The 22,261-nt window shown below is 44.5% G+C and overlaps 1 protein-coding gene across 3 annotated transcripts in view; it reads left to right on the top strand.

The window, feature by feature from the left end:
- LOC1279738 (uncharacterized) overlaps window positions 1-22,261 on the top strand; it is a 135,910-nt gene that overhangs the window by 47,721 nt on the left and 65,928 nt on the right. For all 3 annotated transcript variants that reach the window (XM_061643513.1, XM_061643511.1, XM_061643512.1), the window contains exon 3: window positions 14,358-14,490. In XM_061643513.1, the coding sequence (XP_061499497.1) occupies window positions 14,358-14,490 (133 nt within the window). The remainder of the gene's footprint in view (window positions 1-14,357; window positions 14,491-22,261) is intronic.

The following is a 22,261-nucleotide window of genomic DNA, read 5'->3' as shown; positions in this document are numbered from 1 at the left end:
GGAACTCGTTCCACTACAGTGTACATGACACTGCACTGCAGTGGAGTGGAGAAGAAACACAGTCAGCTATCATGAGGTATAGTTTATGCCTCGAAACAAAATCTAACGCTATAATATTTGTCTTCTCGCTTAAAAGAACAACAAACTGTGGCCCTTAAAAATCAATTTATTTATTTTATTGAGAAGACGTTTATTCATTCGTAAATAATTGTACAGAATAGGGAAACTAAATTGAATACTTAAATCAATCCTACTCATTAGTTGAACAGCAAAAGCTTTTAGAAAATCACTTGACACTTAAAGATAATTATGTCCAATAATTTGTTAAAAAACAGGTTTAACTTTATGGCTATGTTTCCGTTAAACATCCTGTTGCAAGTGAATATTGATTTTTTGTGTATTCAAAATCTATTAGAATTATGTTATAACATGTAAATAGTAATACGCGCTTAAATTGCTGAAAACGGTTATAATAACAATCCTGGCCTCGCTGCATTACGCGCCTCATGTAGAACTCATGTGAAATACGTTCTTGTCTCAGACTTTAACAAAAAACGCAATAAAATTGTCCTCCACAATCACTCCGAAAAACCTTCCATAAATATGTTCAGGAAAATACGTTCCGATGAATTTAAAAAAATAAATATAAACTACTCCTTAAGCCCATATTTCCATCACTTTCTTCGCCACGTGCTGCATCCACCCTTTTCGCCATCACCGTCACACCGGCTCGTTAGTATTTTGCATATTAACGGGTTCAGAACACATTACGCGTAGGGGATGGGGAGTTATGGGCTAACTCCTTCGTTCAGTTCAACCAGCCTGTGTGCATTTCCCTGCCCTCTCCGTTCAACCTTCGCGGAGAATCTTCCCGGATGGAAACCATTACGCAAAGAAAACAAAGTAAAGAAAACAACCACCCCACTGCTGGGGCAATATCGAGCAAATGGGACCTTCGTCGGTCCATTCCCCCAACGCGCCCAAATGGAGGGGGCTCCCTGGCGCGCACACACACACACATACAGTAAAGCGGCAGCGCCCGTCCCGCACTTTGGGCGGCGAGAATTATGAACAGTATGAAAGGCTCATAATTTATGGTAAATGGTGTCATTTATCATGGAATTTATCGTGAGACTTCTACTCGCTCATTAATACTTTATGGCAGCCGGATTTCCACGCACCCGGCGCAACGTCGAAGGATTTGCGCCCTGCCCTGCCCCTCTCCCTGTCGCTTCGGTAACGCCCGGCAGGACAAATTTTCTCCCAGGATTTGGAATCAATTTTTCCGAGCCATAATCCGGACCGTAGGGAACAACGGGGGGTAGGGAACGGTTGTGGAGCTATTGACAAAAAAGAAGGTGTTACCACGGTGCCGATGTGTTCCCAGCGCAGTCAAAAGACGCCCCAGAAAGGTAACTACTGGCACGCACGGCGGCTCAACCAACATTCACACCATCCAACTGGGGAGAGGTGGGAGGTGGGAGATGGGTAGGGAAATTTTAATAAATCGATACACTCCATCGCACCATCGCACCAGTCCACCAACCACTGTGCCAGCGTATGCAACATACGAAACGAACGAACGAACGTACCGACGTGTGTATGTGTGTGTTGGCCGCATCGAATCGCAACTCGCAGCCGGCAAACCGGTTAGCTTCCGGATGGTAAATATTGACGCTCGCTCGAAATCCGACAACAAATAAACAAAGCTTCCTGACGGCAATGCCATTTTCGACACAACCCGATCACAGTGCCGTCAGCTTCGTCAACGGCAACGGTCAGCCCGGGGACGGGAAGCGAAAGGGGGTTGATTTTCCAGCGGTGGAAGCCGGGCCGGAATTTACGAGTGCCAGCCAGCACTGCAAACAGCGAGCTGCACCGCACTACACACAAACACACGGCATCGAAGCCAATTGCGATGAATTTTCCAACGCTCGACGGAAGGAAGGATACTCTTCGTTTCATTTTTCGAGAGCGTTTCCGGTGTGCGGAGTATTGCTTCCTCCTCCTCTTACTTTTGTTTCGTGCGATACTTCCAAATCCTCCCACAAAACTTAGTTCCCTCTACTCCTCACTCTCTCGCTCCTACCCCTCTTCACCGGGCCACTTTTACGCCACGCATCAGTGGTGTCGATCGAATTTTGAGCCACTTCGGTGGAGGGCAACCGTCTGTGGATTTGAATGTTGCATGTTAACTGACGATTGGCGGAGTCCTCGCTTTGGCCTGACGTTTTACCAACTTCAAAATCGGTGTGCGGGGACCTGTCGTCGGCGTCAGGTCAGGTTAATAGATTGTTAGTGGGAATGTAAAATTTAGCAGACACGTCAAAACCGGAAATGTGTTTGGCAGCGAAAACAGTTAGCACAACGTTCGGTGGATGGTCGCGTTGACAGGCACACGCCATCTGCGTCGTGCTGTTACGCGGCAGTTGTGTAAATGTTCGGCTGGGGTACTACATTGAAGGTGTGTTCGTTAGAACTGGCGCTAGAGCTCAACAATCACAGCGTACCACTCTTTTACTGCGAGAAGATTTGCGAGCGATTTGTATTCAATTAATGTTTTTGGAACTACAATAATTAATCTGTTCAACAATATTAACAAAGCAAAGCTCTCTGAAATTTTTGAAATGATATGAAACTTATGCGACCTGCTTGTGTGGCAGTAAAATTAAGCTTATTAATTAATTATTTGATTAAAGGCCGGTCTGATAGTGCAGTCGTCAACTAGCGCGAATTTAAAAACATGCACTTCATGGGTTCAAGCCCCGAATAAACCATGATCCCATTCGTAGCTTCAAGCCCACTAGTGGGTACAGGCAGGCCTTGACAACAACAGGCAACAGTTGTTGTGTTAAAGAAGAAGAAGAAGAAAATTAAGCTGAACTACAGTTCAACAATAGCTTGAAAAACTGTGTATTGGAATTATTTTACTAGCGTGAAGAAGTATAATTATACCTGAACAAAACAAAAGAAGTACAATTATAAAGATCAAATTATTTCAACCTCACAAAAGACCTTTTAGTTGTCTTGATAGTTATTATTTCGGTTCTGCAAAGTACCTAAGCAATGAGTAGCAAAAGATGGAATTAATTTCAAACGGTTTGTGCTTAATGCCAGATTGATAAATGACAAGGATACCAAATGTGTCCATAGTAGCATTAAATTAAATGATTCATTTCATATACAACTGACGTCATAGAAAGCGCACTGTATAAATACATGTCTAACAACAGCTGGACAAACATGGTTCTTCTTTATCCAATGTCGATTAATGATGCTTAAATTTCCACATTGGTTAGCTACTAATAAAGATTTCTTCGATTTCCAGTTAGTTTTTACGCTCTTTACCGCACAAACCACCCAAGTGATAATCGATCTTAACGTACCCCAACGCTGATTACCGGACGACTCAACCACAAAACGTTCCACTTCGTTCGCTTTTCACACACTGACTCAAGACAAAACTTCCCGTGCCGGATAATTATATTAGAACGCTCCAGGTAAAAATGACTTTTTAATGATGAGAAAGTTTAAATAAATTCTCACCTATGTTTTAACAACATACCCCTACCACCTCACCAAGCAAGCCCATCCCCGGGAAGCTTCCATCCTCGCTGGCAGCGCTGGAATAACATTAAACTTTCGCACCTTTCGATTGAATGTGTACCATCTTGTATCTAGCGCACCATTGCGCACTCATACGTTCGCGCACCAAGAAACCACATCTTTTTGCTGACGATACCGTCGAAATGTTGTTATCTTTTCCCTTTCCTCAACTCTCTCACAAGCTTCTCCACCCAGCACGCTGCTGGAACATTCAAGAATTTTCATCGTGAGCTCGTTCGTTTCAATGTAGCATCAAGTACGGTGTGCAACCAAAAGGAGAAAAAAAAACAGACCGGGAACCACCGTTTCCAGCTGTCATTCGTACCTTCACCCCAAAACGCCAAGAGAGAAGGTGAGCCCCTTTTCGAAACCTTCACCGAAGAGTGCGCGGGGTTCGCGTCGCTGCAAATTGCTTTCGCCAACACGTGCCACGTCTCCAAAAGTGCCGCCATGCCTTCTAATGGTGTGTTGGAGTGGAGTGTAGCATTTCGAGTGCACCATCAGCTTCATCACCGCATGCGCCGTTGTGGTTAGCGTGCGCGTGTCCCTTTCGGCTAGGGAGTTGAGCTGTGCATGTGATGTGCGCCTCTGTGAGAGAGAGACAGCGGGTCTGCGAATGAAGCGCACACAATTATTGTAAACTTAATTAAATTAAATAATATTATTTCTAACGAAAGTTATGCCGAAGTTCGGCAGCAAACCGCGCGTGGGTACATGCTAAGGGTAAGGGTAAAAAGAAAGCTCTCGCTAAGTCGAGTTTCGACTTACATTATGCCAGCGACGCAGCGACGTAACGATTCGAGCAACGCTTGGAAGAAATTGTTTATTTTTTTAAAAACTTATTCAATTACACCAATTATTCAAACGATGATCTAGAGCTGCTGAAGCGACCACATCCCACACACTCAGCCAGCAATCGGTACGAGTCACGAAGGAGGCGGGATGAGGTATTCCGAACCGTGCCTAAATGCGAAAGTTTCGCCGTGCAAATATTTACCAAAGTGATTGAGCGTCTTTGGAGCGAATGATGAGTTGGCCGGGCAAAGCAAAGGCAGCTACATTGATCACTGTCAATGTCGGTTGGCTGGTGGTTCCGTTTCTTCTCGGCTTCTGGTTCTTTTTTTTTTGTCTTCTTTTTCTTCATCGTTACATGATGTCCATTTTGTTCCGACCGCACCTCACCGTCCCGTGGTGCAAGCACTTCGTACAGTTCCGGTGCGAGATTGAGATATTACTGTTTTACACGCGTACCCATTAAAACCATGGTGCCCATCAAATCCAATCCGACCAATTCACCTAATATGTGGACGGGAGTGTTTTCTGTATCCCCGGGCCAAAAAGCCCCGAACCATGGATGTGTGACCTCCGGTCCGTCCGGTGACGCTTTCCGCATGGCGTGGGCATTCTCGGACGCACGCTGAATATTAATCATTGTCACCGGTCGACAACGAGGCGGGCAGCGGACCGAAATCAAGAAGCCGCATGACAAACAGCCCCAGAGACAGCACTTACGGTCCTTTTGCAGCTCACGTGCGACTGTGCCTGGGCGTGTTTCGGCGTGTACAGAGATGAAAACAAAGCTTGACAATCCCATCCCCGTCGGTCGGCTACGTTCAGCCGACAGGCAACGCTCGGTCTCTCCCGCGGACGGATGTGCACGATCGACTTAAAGGTATGCGGTGCCGCTACGAAAATACGCGCCACCGCACTTTAACAAATACTTATTTTTTATTTATTTTTCCCTCCACTGCCCTGTCCGCACGGAGGGAGTGAACCACATGACGGTAATAAAAATTTTGTTGATCATAATAAGACGAATAAAAATAATCCATAAAGCCAAACGAGACCGATATTGCCGGGCGAATGAACGAGACGGTAGCACACACACACAGCAAAAAAAGCTGATCACGACCGACCGACTCGTTTGTTGATTAAGCAAGAAGACTGAACTGCAAATAGCGCAAACAGCCTCCACCCTAATCCAATTCAAACTCCCACTACCCCTACCCCGCCAGCGTATGTTCGCGCACGGTTTCGATCGGTGCATCCATCGGTGGTTGTTCCGTTTAGCCGTCTGCCGAACGTTTGCGGTACCGCTGTTTTGTGCCGCAGAGACACTGTCCAGCAAGGCACAATTCGCTGGCACAATCGCCGGTTGTGAAGTGAACTAAATTGGAAAGCATTTTCATCCAATTCGTACTACCAATTCCCCCGTGTGCTCGGTCGGCTAGGGGTCAGGCGGTACAAAGATGCGCCCGCAGGTTGAAGCTGTCCAGCAACTCCAGCCCGAAACCAACCGTGACTCAACCGTGCCAAGAGCAAGATGGAACCTTTTTCTTCTCTGTCCTAAACACCTCCAGAATCCGCAATTGAAATTCAAACAGTGTGGCGGGAAATGGGGAGAAAAAAGCGAACTGTAAAAGGTATCGAAATGGGACGAAAAAGACTTGCATGGGTCTATTTTTGTGGTTTCGTACCCATAACATCTCCCCAAACCTCCCCATGCTAGTCATTTCGCATACAGATGGATACGGAGTAATTATGCCGCAGTGAAATTGAAATAAAAACAACAAAGAAAACAGGAAAAACCATCTCCCACAAAACAACCAAACTTGGAGGAAACGATACTGGTGACAAAAATAAAAACAAAACACAATGATGAATGAACAAATCAGCCCATTTCTTTTCAATGGAACTCAATATAGATAGCAATGCTGCTCTCCCTACCAGTCTGCCGTTGGTACTTTTTATATCACTGCTACGATGCTACTGCCATCTGAGAGCGACATCAGGCAATGCACGATTTTCGTAGGAGGACACTAATTTCGCCGCCTTAGACTATGATAATTAATTATCTCCTGCTGGGTGGTCGGTTCGCTTTGTCGAAAGAAGGGACAGGGGTTTTGCTCGTTTGCATGAACTTAAGCAGCTGATTGGATAGATGAGTTGGGGTTTTTTTTTGTGCTACAAATTACTTGCAAGGAACATTGCAGCAGGGTTTGAGAATGCTTCAGTTAGCATTATATAAATATATCAGAATGAATTCGCCAAAAAGTATCTATTAATTTCTTTTTGTTCCTAGTGAATATTGTGCTCTCCTTTTGTTCATAGTTACACTATGGTTGGGGCGTGAATCGCTTAAAATGCATCGCATTTTCTACTTGCAATACATTGGCTTTCATTGCAGAAAGTTGAACGTTTACTTAGTACATCAACCTCAAACACGCTAGATATTAACTCTTGATTATCTGTGTCTAATGGACAAATTCATGTTTGGTTTGGCGTATGCTCAGATTTTATCAAACTTTCCTATCAACACAATTCTTACTAAACATGTTCGAAAAAGAATTTAAAACCCCTTTTCACACATTTTCGACATCAACCGCAATGCGATATTCGCGTGCTCTGGTGCACCACATCCACAGCGCCAGCGTATAGAAACGCGCTAATAGATGAGCTTGGAATGAAGAAATATGTTAAGGGCCACTTACCTGCCAAACCGTTGCCATGTCTATTTTGTTCCTTTCCCCCCCCCCCCCCCCCCCATCGGGCGCCCCATTCCTCCCTGTTTAGCTCATTAAAAGAAAAGCTTTTCCACGGCGGACAGGGCGCAGGTAGATAGACCAACTTAGCTTGTTTCCCTGTTGCGAGCGACACCATACCACACGGCCCTTCCTTTGCCTTTACTTTCTGCTTTGTAAACGTCTGTTCAAGGACTCGAAAGGCATCGCGCAGTGCTATGGGGCCCGTGTAGAAAAGGGTTGAAAGTAGAAAATTTCCCCGTAATAGGAGCATGTTGGCCGTTGGAAAAATGATGCCACCGGTGGTGGTTTTGGGCTTGTAAAGTACAATAAACGTGTGTCCTAGCAGCCACCGCACCATGTGGGGCGTTTGCTGCGGTTTCTTTTTGCTGTGTCGCTTGTTTTTTTTTCTTCTTTTCATTCACTTCCAAGGACCCGACCACCATCGCCGTGCATAGAGGGTGGTAAAGATTTATACAAAGCTAGTAAAGCAGCACAGCAACCAGGGGTGGGCAGAACGCAAAAAGACACCCGTTCAAAGAAACGAGCCACACACACACATCGGTCCGATCCATGCAACCGTAGCGAGGGAGGGATGGGTGCGGGGAAAGAAGGAGAGTTGGTCGAAAGGATACGCCCACCTGCAAGGAAGGAAATTTAAATAAAATGAAAATAAATATGAATAGGATGAAAGGCTGCCACGTCTTCCGACAAGGACGGTCTCGGTGTACACGGTGGGTGGTTTGCTTGTGGGTATTTCTTTCGCTCGGCGGCCGAACGGCCTGCCAGTAATCAGGCGGGCGGGCGGTAGAACGAGCCACGCAACGCGGTACAGCGAGAAAAATGGTCCGGAAATTAGCCGCCGCTAGTGCGAAGGGGCGAAGCAGTTTCTTCGTGTGCGTTCGGCAACTTCAGCACCCCGCACCCACGGCCCGTGAAACGCGGGCAGCAGAAAAAATCGATAGTTTTGAACAAAGGAAAGCGCATTCGCTCGGCGCTAGCGCTGAAGCTAATGATACGTAAAGTTTTTTTTTGTTCTACGCTTTAAATTGCAAATTATGTGAATTTGTGCTCCTTTATCCTAGATTCATTTAGCGGCAGCAAGCTTGAGAAACTTATGGCGGAGTTATCTTCGCTTTTAGTTCGCCCTCCAGGCGGCAAGTGAAACGCATCGAGCAAGTAAACTATTGATCGATTCTTGACCGACTTGCATAAAGGAAGGGAAAACAAAAACGGACTAGTTTTTACTTGTTTTCCTCTTCATTTCCGTAAATTGAAATCTGATGTGACTGGCTAATTGAACTTCATTGGATGTAATTACTAGCTAGCATGCGACGTGTCAGAAATAGGTCATAAAAATTCTAACTTTGGAAGGTACGAGCCACAGCTGAACGATTTCGTCTGTTCCATATGATCTTATAAATAACTCCACTGTGTCTCGAGAGCTACGTCAAAACGTCTTTTAGTCGAATCGTGCAACAATGATGAGCTGAGTGGAGCATGCTTTCATCAATTTTTAATGCATTTTAAATTGAAACCTAGCTATAACAATGTTGATAATATTGACAAGAAATTCTTATCAAGCTCAACTATGACTAAACAGTTGTCGTAACTCACCTTTTTTATTCAATTGTTTCCTTAAAAAACTGGCTCTATTTCTAATTCACAATTAATGCATAGAAAAAGTCTATGAATAGTAGAAACCATAACAAACCTCATTCCTAAGCTAAAAAATCGTTTGTAGATTTATGTATACTCTTATTGGATCCTTACCATTCATTTCACTGCTGTGATTGATGTCTTTCAGAGAGCAATTAATGCCTAGGCAACACATTTTTTACGATAAAATCTACGCACAACAACGATACTTCTGTTTACGTTGTTTTGGGTTTTGGTCCATCATATTTCTGACAAATTTCATTCTGCCAGTTTTTCAATGCTATTACAACCATACACGAGTTGCATTGCTTTGGTGTCCCACTTTAGTGCCTTTACTCGTTGAAAATTCCGTAATCGAATATGGATGAACATATGAACATGCACGCATAACATCCAGGTAAAATGTTGCATATGCAATTCGATAGTATCTTTCGGATGATTCGTTAGTTCAATACACAGCAGTATTGCAAACGAAGAAAAGAAAAACAGCCTCTATCCATACAAAGAGGCGCAACGCTCGCTGGCAAAAACAAACCCCACCTGAGGAGGAAAAATCAACCAATCCACCAAGCGCCAATCCAAACCAAACCGAAACCACTCAAACTGCTCCACCGACCACTCAATCGCATACGTCATATTTTGCGTGTGTGAGGCAGCAACGCGAACAAGAACTGTGAAAAACCATTCACGCAGCAGCCAGCACCGAACGGCCAGCACTAACGAGCGGTGCACAGATATTGGATTTTGCGAATCTAAGTTCGTTAATTCCAAAAATCTGCACAATAAATCTAGGGATGACCTGGAAATCGTAAACCGCCTGAATGGACCAGCGTTGCCGGGGAAATGTGAAGCCCGGCCCCACTAGTCGGACGCTGGCGACGTGCGATGGGTGCGGAATCGGTCGGAAGGTGACTTGTTAACATTTTGCCGTTTGTTGGTTTCGCTTCGCCGGACCCTTGGCCAGGGAGCGCACCCGAAGTGGCGAGCTGATGTGCGCTTATCGGTCGAGTGATGTGCTGTGCCGTGTTTTGTTGTATCTGTATGTGTGGGTGTGTGTGTGTTTGTGTGAGTGATGGTTGTTATGTGTTCAATCTACTGCGAAAATCCAATTTCCACACATGAATCAATTTCTGATAGAACGATCACGGTCATCAATTTGATCGAAACGAAGGGATTCTCTTCGCCGGGATTATTCCGTATCTAGCAGCAACGCGTTTGTGTGGACCTGAACGGGGGTAGGCAAACGGAAGTGAAGTGTAAAAATGGAGAAGAAACGGACACGTTGGTGGGCAAATACCCGGGAACACTTGCTCGCTCGCCTCCCATCGAGCTCCAGAGAGGGACAGAACGTTGGGGCTGGACCGAGGCGAAACTTGTGTGCAGGCTTGGTCTGTTGGAAGCGGCGATGCCATTGATGCAAACCTTTTTTGATGAACTATCAATTTTGGCATGATGAGTTTGACGTTCAATCATAAACCAACACCATACACCTCAAAGAGCGCAACGCCCCGTTGCACATCCAATCGATCGTTTGCAGTTTTAATGGATTCGTTGCCAACCGCGGTATGCGGTGTAATGCATTTTTTTACGATAAAGTGCAACTGCACCGAGATGGTTTCATAACGTAGCTACGATGGAAATGACAAGCAGGCAGGATGGCAAAGTATAACTTGAGATGACCACGTGTTACAGAATATCCGTACAATACAATCCATCAGTTCTAATGAAAAGAATCATTCATATGCTTTCAACTGATCATCTGAGAACCGATCAACTTTCAGAGAAAAAAAAATATTAATGTAACAAAGCGTACAGTAAGAATTGGGAATAAAGCGTTTCATGAAAAGTTCACTTCTGGGCTTTATCAGTGTGTCAATTAAAATATCAATTAAAATGCAGAGATCATCTTTTCTACAGTTTAAAAATAGAATCAGGAATGTCCTAGGTGGATGTTTTTTTTATGTTTAAAATTTTACGTTGAATACTATTGTATTTTTAGTACAGTCCTATTCCGAGCTCCACAAATATTGTGCTTCAGGAATATTTGCGTAAATCGGACTTTCACGTAAGTCAAATATCACGTTTGTCAGACAAAATATGGTGGATAAACAGATTTTTTATTATTAAATTAAGAACTTGTAGGCACATTTTTACTTATTTCATACAATTCGTGTAGAACAATCGGTTATTTATGTTTATTAAACGATTTCAATCTTTTAGCAAAATTGCAATTTATTTTGCATTTGACAATTCTTGGAGAAAATAGAACCGATTTGACGTATGAATTGTCAAAACTAAAAATTCGCGTATCTCAACTGTCGCATAACTCGCTGAAAGAATGTACTCATCAACTTTCGAATTTAATAATGATGGAAAAAATCAAACCGCTTATATAATACAAACAATTGTATTATATACAAATCATGATGAAAAGACCATTTCGTTCAAAATAGGTAGGATCCTGTATTGCATTTAAAGGTCAATTTTGTATAAACTGTCTATGCACTATTCACCCCACACTCACGTTTGACCAAACAGCACTATTTAAGAGTTTCAATCATTTTGATTTCACCCACCACATATGCGTATGATCAAAACTGATTACAATTTATCTGCTTATCTCGCTAAACCCCAACAACAAACTAAAACTAAACCCCGATTTTCACGCCCCACCGCTCACGCTCAACTCTTTAACCGGATTAAATCGGATTAACCGCAAAATCAAACTACACCCAAACCAGCCCACTTTGCTTGCACAATATTCAAAGCCAACACAGACGACATCTGACTGCTGCCCGCTGCCCTTTAACGGCAACGGCACCGAGTGTCGCCTGCCAGCGGTACAAATGTGAAACATCGCTCGATCGAACGAATTAAATCACACGCAACAAATTGCCTCCCGGGTTTGGCGGCGGGACCGCTTGTTGACTTTGCCACAAGCCTAGAGCCGTGTGCGAGGAGTGATTATTTATACGCTGTTTTATGGGGCGCGGAAAGACAGAGCATTATGCTGCACGGGTCGAACCGAGCGGTGAAGCAGGTGGGCCAAAACGTGAATGATTTATTTGCCCATGATCGTAAAACCGTATACTATTACGCACTTTGCTCCTTCCAGGGGCGCTGGAGGCACACAAAACAATGCGCGAGACAAAACAATACTCTCTCATACTCACACACACATACTCTCTCGCTCTCTCTCTCTCTCTCTCTCTAGCTTCCCGTTAACCACTCTACCCATCATTATCATCCCTTATCACATGCCAGCCCACCCTTTGCCCAAACGCCCCTTCCACCCAGGCTCACCTCAATAAAGAACTTCCCATTCACAGTTTAAGGGTTTCCGAGGCCATTTTGAGACCATTTGATGAAGTGAGGGTTGATGTTGATGGGCCCCCAGCTCTGTTTCGTACGGCCAGCACCGGCCAGAATGTTCAGCTGGTAAGCGGTTTTAATTAATTAGAAACTATTTGTTCTCGCCGTAATGGGGAGGAGCACGGGTTTCTTCCTGGTAGATGGCCTAATGGGGCGGAACCCAGCCGTAAGGCGGGCAGGGTAACGAACACCCTAAAAGCCGTTGGGCAGTTGGTGGCAGGCGGTATATAATCCTTCTGGTTGCTGTTTGATTGGATGTGAGATGGGTTGCAGGCTCGGCTACAACCTCGAACTACCACACCGGACCGGAGGTACGAGGTCGAATGGGCGAAAGTAAAATGTTAATTTGTACTTTTCGGCCGTTGCTTTGGTTTTGGAATGATTTTCAAGGCTTTTTTTTTGTTCTACCAACGAAAATGTGCACATTAAGGCTGTCAGAGTAGTTAATCTTTCTTACGGCGTCTAGGAGCTACCAGCAAAACATGTTAGGGACGCTGTTTGCATAAGTCTGTTCTACGTTTATTTGCTCTGCGGGATTGAAATGCCTTCGGTTGAAGCTGGACACATTTTCGTTGAAAAACGCCCGTCCAACGGGCTATTTACGGTGCAGCTTTAAGCTTCACCCTCCAACGGGTCAGGTCAACCGTTTAAATTGTGCTACTAACAAAAGGCTTAAACATGCAAGCTTTGATCCAAACAAGTCCAATACTACAACGGAATTATCTGCTCAGCCTCAGCCCCTGTCGGTCCGCACACAGACCTGTCACAGATTTTTATCTTCCAAAACTATTGATCGGCACATATTTGCGGTTCTTCTGCCGAACTGCTTATCTCCCAATGGTTATGTGCCTTTGTGGCGGTGCGGCTGGTCCACATAACAACCAAAACAAGCTCCCATTCGCTCCGCTGTAACCCAAACCAAGATGCCAAGTCATCGAAATGGATGACATTCAACCGCAGCTCGGAGGTTTTCAAAATCCGTCCTATTCGGTTTCGTGCCCGAAAACAAAAGCACACTCGGTGGACACATTCGGCAGCCGCCGCAATGGTGGACCCTTTTTTGTCTTATTTCCTTTTTTTTTATTTGTCTCATCGTGTGTGAGTGTGTGTGTGTGTGAATGCCTGTTTAAGGGATGGCAATTCCCTTTTTCTTGTACCGTGCGCATTCCCTCTGATTCGTGACCAACAGCACAGACGTGTTCGGTCGCTCGATTTCTGGCCCCCACGGTGGTCGTTGCTGAGTCACTATTACTTTTACGACTATTATTATTGTTATTATTATCATTATTCGATTGGGAAGCATAATAAAGAAAAGATGAAGATCATAATCCATTTTCGCCATTTAGATTCACGGGACACAACCGTGATGCTGCAAACCCGGGGACACGAGTGTGTGAACGAACACGAAAAAACCGTGTCCCGTCCCGGGCGATGTGATTGTTTGCCAAAAAAATAAAAATCAGTCCACCGCCGTTTATCTCCCAGGAATCGACCGACACCGAAAAGCACACACTCACACACACCTCCAAGCGATCGGCTAGGAGATGCGAGTTGGCATCGTGGAGTTGGGGGAGGGCCGAACAGAGACACATATCCGATTGGATATGGGAACCGGCCGTTCATAGTTATTTCGTTTCGGATTCATTTTCCGGCGAAAAGAAAATGGTCCACCGATTTAGTGAATTGTAAGAAGCACTGATCCACCCCGCCCCGGTCGGGAGTGGAAACCTTTTTGCCAGCCGGTTCGGACCTTCCTGGAAACATGGAACAAGGGCGAGTTTGTGGAAGGATGAGAAACATTCCCAGCGTTTGTGGATATTGGCTTGCGCTAACAAAACGAACCCGCCGGACGGCGGATGGTTTTGACAAACAAGTGCGCCGGCCGTGCGGAAGGAGGGAGAGCGCGCGTTAAAGGAATTCTCCACGGAGCTGGAATTGGAAAACAAGCGATCAAACAGAATCGTTGCGGTTGCGTAAAGCTGGTTGATTTGCTTTGCTTCGTCGGCCCTCTTTTGGCGCCGATTTAAAGTGTAACTATTTATTGATTTTCGATGATCAAAAAGCAAATGCTGCTGGCTACCGACACCATCGCTCCAGTGAAGTTATCGACTATCCGATGTTATGCGTGTAGGGATTTTTGTGTTACAGTGTGTAAATTATTAATCGAACTTCGGTTTTGTGTTTTTTACCCTTTTGCAGTGTCTACAGTGACGGTCGAGGCAGTTCTCGGGCGAACGGCGACCTTGCCGTGTGACATCGAACCGGAAGAGCTGAACGATCGGGTGTACATGGTGCTGTGGTTTCGGGAAAGCGCAGGCAAACCTTTGTACAGGTAAGATGTACTGTTTTATCTTTCTATCACTCATTGCACATCAAAACTAAGATAAATGATGGAACTGTTTAGCTACCTTACAAAAAAATAAATAAAATTAGAAATCTTCCTTTTTATCTTAATGACAGTTAGTTTCAACCTTTGAGTAATCCATTGTTCTGTAATGTTAAATGTCTGTCTGATGGATACTATTATTGATGTTTTGGTTTTATGCATATTAAACATATGCAACTGACTAAAGCATACACAAAATAACTAATTTGCAAGCATTAAAACTAAACTATGGAGTTTGTTTGTTCACTTGAATTGAACTATATAGTATAGCAGGATTGTAGCAAAACGAGTATTTTCAATTTCGGGAAAAAAATCCACGGGTAAATATAGTATTTTTCCGGGAAAATTGTAGTTTTTTAATGGTGCAATGGCTATTTTCATGAAGGAAATTTGAAGTGAGAGTGGACATGTCAACAAGCAAGGATGTACGTCGTTTAGAACATATATTTAATGTAGAACATATAAAACATCAGTGCTACTAAGTCTAACAGACAGCGCTTAAGCACTTGTAGGACCATTCGTGGATAACGTCAGTATGTTTGTATTAATCATCGGATGAACGTTCATTATTACATCGTGTCGAGAATCACTTTCATGTAGTCCGCCAAGACATCTTTGTTTTGCATTAGCAAACTATGTAACGTAACGTACGTATAATGTATTTAGAATTTATCTTCAGAGTCTGTAAATTTTACTAAATCTTCATCTAAACAAACATTAGGCGAATATATTTCATTGCTTAAACCGTATTTAACGACAAATGTACGTCAATTTTCCATCTCGCTCAGTGGATAGTCTGTTAAGCGTTATGTTGCGCATCGAGTCAAACTTGCTAAATGATCTTTCCACAGTTTTTAAATTCTTTTTTACGGCCATGCCTTATACAAACCAGTTCTAGTCCATTTTGTATCAGATCCTAGTTGCTTACCTTTTATTAAATCTAATTGGGAAAATCCCAAATGTACCATGTAAAACGCATTGATTAATCGCGTTAGAACTTATTCATAAATATCTTACAGTTCTCAATTTGAAGAAACAGTATTTGCTCTTGAAGATTGAAGATGTTGAAATTGTGTGAATAATCAGATCGTTCTTTGAAAACATTAAAAGATTCGTTTACAAACCAAAATCTAGTTGTATGACATCGTCAATAGGAAAATAATGGTGATTAACCATAGTCTCGTTAGAAATATAATATATATTCATCTGTTATTTAGATTAAAAGACTTTGAATATGCCTAAATTGCGCATACAAATTTGGAAATGTTTGTTTTATACAATATTTCCGGAACATTTTTAAAGATAAGTGACAGAAAATGTATTGAAAATTCCATTCTAAAAAAATGCACAATATTTACCTGGGTAAAAACAAAAAAGGTAAAAACCCAGTAAAACCCAAAAATAAATACCGGATAAAAAGGTATTTACCGCATGGTACAACATTATTCACAGGAGATTTACTCCGAAGCATAAAGTGCTCGATGATCCACTTATTACATGCACGAGCTCATTGTTTGAAGAACTCCGCAATATGAAGTGCACGATGATACCAAAAATACATACACTTTGGTGGCTGTAATGGAACAAATGCCAACAATCTAGTTCTACAGTCAATAAAAAATGATGGCTATAAAGTGATGATGATAACACATCGTACAATCAATCGGTTGTTACTTTAAGGATTGTCAATCGTTCCCAGGCTATACTTTAGCAAACATATGTTAACGCTATCATTTTGCTGCCTATAACTCTATAAAATGCACTTTTGCATATGAACTCGCAAATCAAATATTTTTATCATCTATACTCACTGGTGCAAGCAAAGGCTTGAACAAATATAATCCGCTAAGCAGTACACCCCGGTTGCACAAATTATACAGTCAGATGTGCTACGCTAGCCCCATTTGCCACGATTATCTCGAACGCAGTTTGATAATCATCTCAACAGCGACAACATCATAAGCCCTGCGCTTCTGAAAAACGCTCCGGTTCGTTGAATCACAGCTGTCTGAGTTTTGTATCGCACCCAGCGTCAACCAGTGTTCGGTTGCAGCCATACGAAAGCCCGCTGATTTACTCCTTCCATCTGCCTGTACATGCGGAATATCATTCGCAGCGCCATCGGTAATACAATACGGCACAAACGCAAAATCCCAGCTGATCCGAAGCTCAACAGTGCTGGGTTGCTTTGAAAATAATTACTAACACTCTATCCGGCTGCTCACGTTTCCAGTTGCTCACTTCGTGGGCCGTGGTGGTACTATTTTTGGAAAATCCTTTCGCACTAGAAACGGCGAACAGAAAACACGATTGGCAGTAGTACACACAAACACACACACAGATCAGTGGTTGAGTGCGTTGCAGAAAATCACACCTTCCATACTGCCAGCCGCGGTAATCCTAGCGTCAATCAATCACCACCGCACCGTGGCCATCGCAAGGGTGCTGCACGCACACACTTGGCCGAACTTCATATTCATGATCCCATCACGCGATGAGATTTAGTCCGATTGCGACTAGTTGAAGCCCACTCCAGTTCGTCGGCTACAAATGACATCAGCCCACACACCGATCCGTTGACGGGTTCGCTCGCATCCAAATGCGCTCCTGGCCTAATTTCGACTCACAAACCGCAATTCCGACACGGGGAGTCGGAGGGGCGAGATCCACGAAACGACCAAATTAATCCACGATTCGAGACAAATCCCACGATTCCCGGCAGTAGCCAGATGGTGCAGCACCAGACCACCATTTGGACGCTGTTGTTGTTGAAGGTTTTTGATTGGATGTTTCGTGTACGGTGGTGCATAATTTGTAAAGTGCAATTTTGCTCGACAGTAATTACACTACACCCAACACCGGTGTGCCGGAAATGAATTACTTTTTAACACAAATCCCCAAACCAATTCGCAACTCAACATCAGCATACTAATGAACGTTTCATATTTCCAATATTTGTACAAAAAGGTGACGCTTTTCTGGATGGAATAGACGTATACTTTGCAATACAATAATGATTGTACGCTACCGTAAAGCTAGCAGATTTATGATCCCGATGTGGAATTATTAGCTCATGCGCTCATATTTTTCGCTATCCCGCAAACGTTGGCCCTCAGCAAACAAATGACATTTTGTGCCGGTAAAAATTTATCCAAATCGATAAAACCCTTGCCCGTGTTCGGCATGCAGCAAGCACCTTTTGCCTTCTTCCAACCGATCTCGCAAGTTGGTCGTTTTATCTTACGCTTTACCCTCCCCCTCTCCCTCTTTCACCAACGCTGCGCAATGCCCAACCATCCCCTGGGACCCAGCGGGACCCGGCGTGCCCGAAATGTTAAGAATTTCCGGAAATTTATGTCTATTGACAAACTTGAGCGCACAGAACCGTACCCGCACCCGCACCATGCAACCAATATTGAAAGGGTTTGTATGAGTGTGTGTGTGTTTTTTTTTGCTCTAGATCCTTTTTTGCGTTTCTCTATTTGCTATCGTTCTCCGCTTTTCCCCTAGCGCGAAACCGTACCGACATGGTCACGTAACCGGTAACCGGGGAACCCGGCGAGGGATCTTGCGCTACCCGCCAACACCGAAACAAGACACTTTAACCTCTTCCATCTTCCGATCGGGGCAGTAAAAGCATTTCTGTTTTCAGCTGCCTCTCTTCCACCACCACCACCACCACCACCCTGCCGATGGTATCCGTTGGGTTCACGGATTTCCGATGCGCGGTGGAAAAGGAAATCGAAAATGTTCACGCCAACGACTGGTATCTTGCTGGCGGGCAACGAGTTACGTCTTCTCGTCCCGGGCGAATGGTTTGTTTCCATTAGAAGGGTACGGGCCGTTTCTATTCCGGCTGCAGTTTGAGATGATTTGATAAATATTATGACTCAAAAGCTTCTTGTGCTAGCGAAGAAGCGCTTTTGTTGATTGATTGTTTGATCCTGCCGAGCTAACGTGTTGGATGTAAATTCTTAAGTAGTCCGACAACAGTAAAACAATTCTAAACCCACTTTAGGAGTAAGACATAATTGCTATTCGTAGGAAGAGTGCTACACATTGGTAAATTCTTTCCGTAATACACAACCCTACCTAACGAGCTAGAGTGCATGATAAGCAATTATTCTACGATGACACTCCATAATCATTTCCATGTACCAGTATGCTTCGCACACCATTCAATGGTCACATGGTTCCCACTCCCCAAAAAAGCACTCCCCAAGATTTCCAACCCCTACATGCATGATTTATAGGGGGGCATTTTCTTACGTAACGGATCATTTATGGCGCTTTTTAAGAGCACAATCTACCCTCCAGCAGCCCCATGCCAGTGTCTTCTTTCCTGACCCTATCCGAGTGATGACATAACCTCCGGAAGGGGCACACTCCAAAGGATTATTGATATTATATTGTCAATTTGGAATATAAATAGGAACATTTATCCCTAATCCCATGTCTTCTGCCCCGATTGGGAAGATCAAATTGCACCAGCACACCCTGCTCGGACCGGTAAGGTGATACCACTCTCATACCACCTTCCAAGGCAGAAGCGATGCGAAACGAGATGCGAGTAGTAAACAACAATGTCGGTTGCTCAAGACCAGATAAAAGGGGGAACCCGTTTTGGGCCGAACAGAAGTAGGATAGCCTCTCGAAAGACAAGGGCAGAAAACTGGCGCGCCAAAAGCTTTCAGTTTTCCGCTTGGCCGATGTGAGATTTTCCCCTATTCCCTGCGGGTTTGGTGGACGACTTACATGTCCGTACCTGCACGTGCTAGAAATCTGTCCCGAGCAACTCCGACCAACCACAGCCTCCTTCTCTTCATCCTACTATCGCTGTGCAACTTTCAAGTGCGATAAATTTTGCTCACACGCACTCAGTCACTGATAAACAGCCGGCCTATCGAACGGGTCCGATCGTGGGTTTTTTCGGGATCGCCCTACGGCTAGGCAGTTTTTCTTGGGTTCTTCACCCGAACAACTCAGTCGGCAAAATGTTGGGTAAGATGCCAGAAGTAGCACTCTTAACGTCACACACGTTTTCTTTTGTGGTGTGATGATAAGGATTGTACGAAAATACAAAAACATGCCAACGTTAAGGTTTTCGAACCATCTTTATCCCCCCCCCCCCCCCGAACCTCTTTGAAATTTGGCTGATTTTTACTCAATCATTGCATAAAGATCCAACCTTTTTTGCTTGTCCAGACCCTCTCGGTCTTCTTCTCTTTATGTTTCCCTCTCGCCCTCCTTCCATTCCTTTTGGACCATTATCGGATTTCCCGTTGTCCGCCCACATCCACCTGCTTTTAATTTCCTTAATTTGCGTTAACAATGATCCAAAATCAAGGCCCACCCTACCAACAACCCCAATCGAGAAGGCCGTAGTGTTTCAGCTGAGCTTGCTGGGTTGGCTTTTTCCCTAAAAGTTTCTTTCAATTTGTAGCCCTTTCTCTCCAATTTTGCTTTCCCGCGCTCTGCTCTTCGCTTACCGCTTTCATCTGGAATCGGCTTTCGCTTTTCATCATTCCGAGCGGATGGCACCACCTTAAAGACGCTTCCTATTCCCTCCTTCAACATCAAACCATTTCAAACCATCGTACAAGCGCAGCCATGGTGTACCGTTCCCAATACATGACAGCCGCTCCATCTAGAGAGAGAGAGAAAGAGAGAGAGCGAGAGAGAGAGAGAGAGAGAGAGAGAGACGAGCAAAAGGAGCAACAACAAAAAAATCTTATAAAAGGTGCTTCTTCATAGACAGTGGAAGCCCACCTTCCAGGAGGTTTGTATGGTTCTTCACTTTACCGCTCCTTTCGTACGCTTTTGCTCGCCCATCTGTGGCACTGGCTGGTGGCTCAAATTCGGCGTGCCCGAATAACGCCGACGAGCGGAGCGAAGCCCCAACCCACCCTTCCGTTTCGCTTCCTGCAAACGGCCGGGCAAAACGTTTGATGGCAAATGGAATGAGCGGAAATTGGATGGGTTTTGTTGAAAACGTTTTGCGCTGGCTGATTTTGTTTCCCCCACTGTTCCTCGGTGTTTGGTGGTGTCTTTTTTTGTTTTGTTCCACTTTCCTTTGCCAACGAATAAAGTGTTCCTTCTTTTCGCTTTTCGCAAAGGAATGGTCACGCTGGGAAGAAACCGTTCGGCTTGGTTTTCACATTTTTTTTGTACAAAAATACCCCCTTCCGAACAAAACGCACTACAAAAGTGGGCAGTTAATAATGAACCTCGAAAGCCTTGGTTGTTCAGTCCTTATTAAGGAGTGGCGAGTCGGTTTCGGGATGCGAATGAACTGTTTTCTCGGGTTTTTTATGTTGTTCTCGCTGCGAACGCACAAACGTTCGTCCACGCAATCCTCTAGGTGTCTGTAAAAGGATGCCGCATTTGATAGCCATGGAAAACGGTACCGAAACCATCATCACCACCACCCCTACCCGCCGACGGAAGTGTAGGGATGAAGGGAAGAAAGAGGCAGGAAAATGACGGGTAGAAAAATCCGATCCAATAGATTGACGCAATCAGCGAATGGGCTGCTTTAAGCGTACTGATTGAAGGACACTTGTAAGCCATTTACCTTTTTTTGCCGCGCATAGGATGGCTTAAGACGATGAGCACAGCGAAGAGAGAGTAAGAGAGGGAACATCCCCGCAAGACGAGGCAAATGAGAACTGTCGCCTAAACGGTTCCCGTTACGCTTCGAGCACTTTGGGTAAATGATGATCCTTTGAAATCGAGGTAATTTGTAATGGAACGGAACGGGTAATATTGTGGCTGATTACTGAATTTGCTTACGACTGTTGGGAAGCCGAGCGTGAGCTGTTACTAAAGTTTCGTCAGTATTTTTATTCACGCGGTGAGAAAAGCACGCAGGGAACATCAAGCGGAGCAACCAACTATTCAGTATTCAGCCGTTTTGTATTAGAATTTCAATAAAAATTGCTTAAAAATCATTTCATTGAGGGATTCCTTGGAACATGTCATGCGTTTAATTCTTTCCCAAAAATAATAGTAATAATAATGTGGACACCTAAATTTCCAAACCCTCCAAACATACAACCGAAACACGCACGATGACACCGAGAGTAGGTGAAAGATTTACGCACAATTGGCAAAGGTCTGCCGCGTATCGAAATGTCGAAAGGCTCGTCCCATCTGCGGAGATTTTCCCTCCCAGCGGTACCTATGTGAAGTGGGATTATAGCCACCTGCTTCACCGCAACCTACCGAAGCCAGCCGTGGTCAGCCAGCGTGTTACCGGTCGGCATAGGAAATGTCATTTTCCAAATGCGCACAGCCCACCAAAAACGAAAAATCTGCTCTGATTGCAGAAACCGGCTGCACGGCAACAAAAAGACAAATGAGGGCCAAAAGGTGTCGTGAAATTTATTTTAATATCCTTGTCATCCTTGTGGCTCCACTTCCGGCGGGAAATTGGCTGCCTGCTTTCTGATCCCCCTTGCTTTTCCTTCTCAACTCGGGACGGTACAATCTAGCTCAAACGCCCAACACACCCATGCACCCAAAGATGGACCGTTCGTATGGACGTGTACCGAAGGTTAGCTTTTGGGTCAGCGCAAAAATCCACCCTACAAAATCCGAATCCATCTTGCGTCCGTGCGAAATCTAGGCATAATGTAGCAACGAAGGCGAAAAGTGTGGACGGGCGTTCGACCAGGAGTGAGCGATGAGGGGATCGGGGATGTTTTGGGGGTCCCCG

The sequence above is a fragment of the Anopheles gambiae genome, chromosome 2, assembly GCF_943734735.2.
Source record: "Anopheles gambiae chromosome 2, idAnoGambNW_F1_1, whole genome shotgun sequence".
In the NCBI taxonomy this organism is placed as follows: domain Eukaryota; kingdom Metazoa; phylum Arthropoda; class Insecta; order Diptera; family Culicidae; genus Anopheles; species Anopheles gambiae.
The sequence above is the reverse complement of the archived record's forward strand: the minus strand, read 5'-3'. Positions and strand labels throughout refer to the sequence as shown.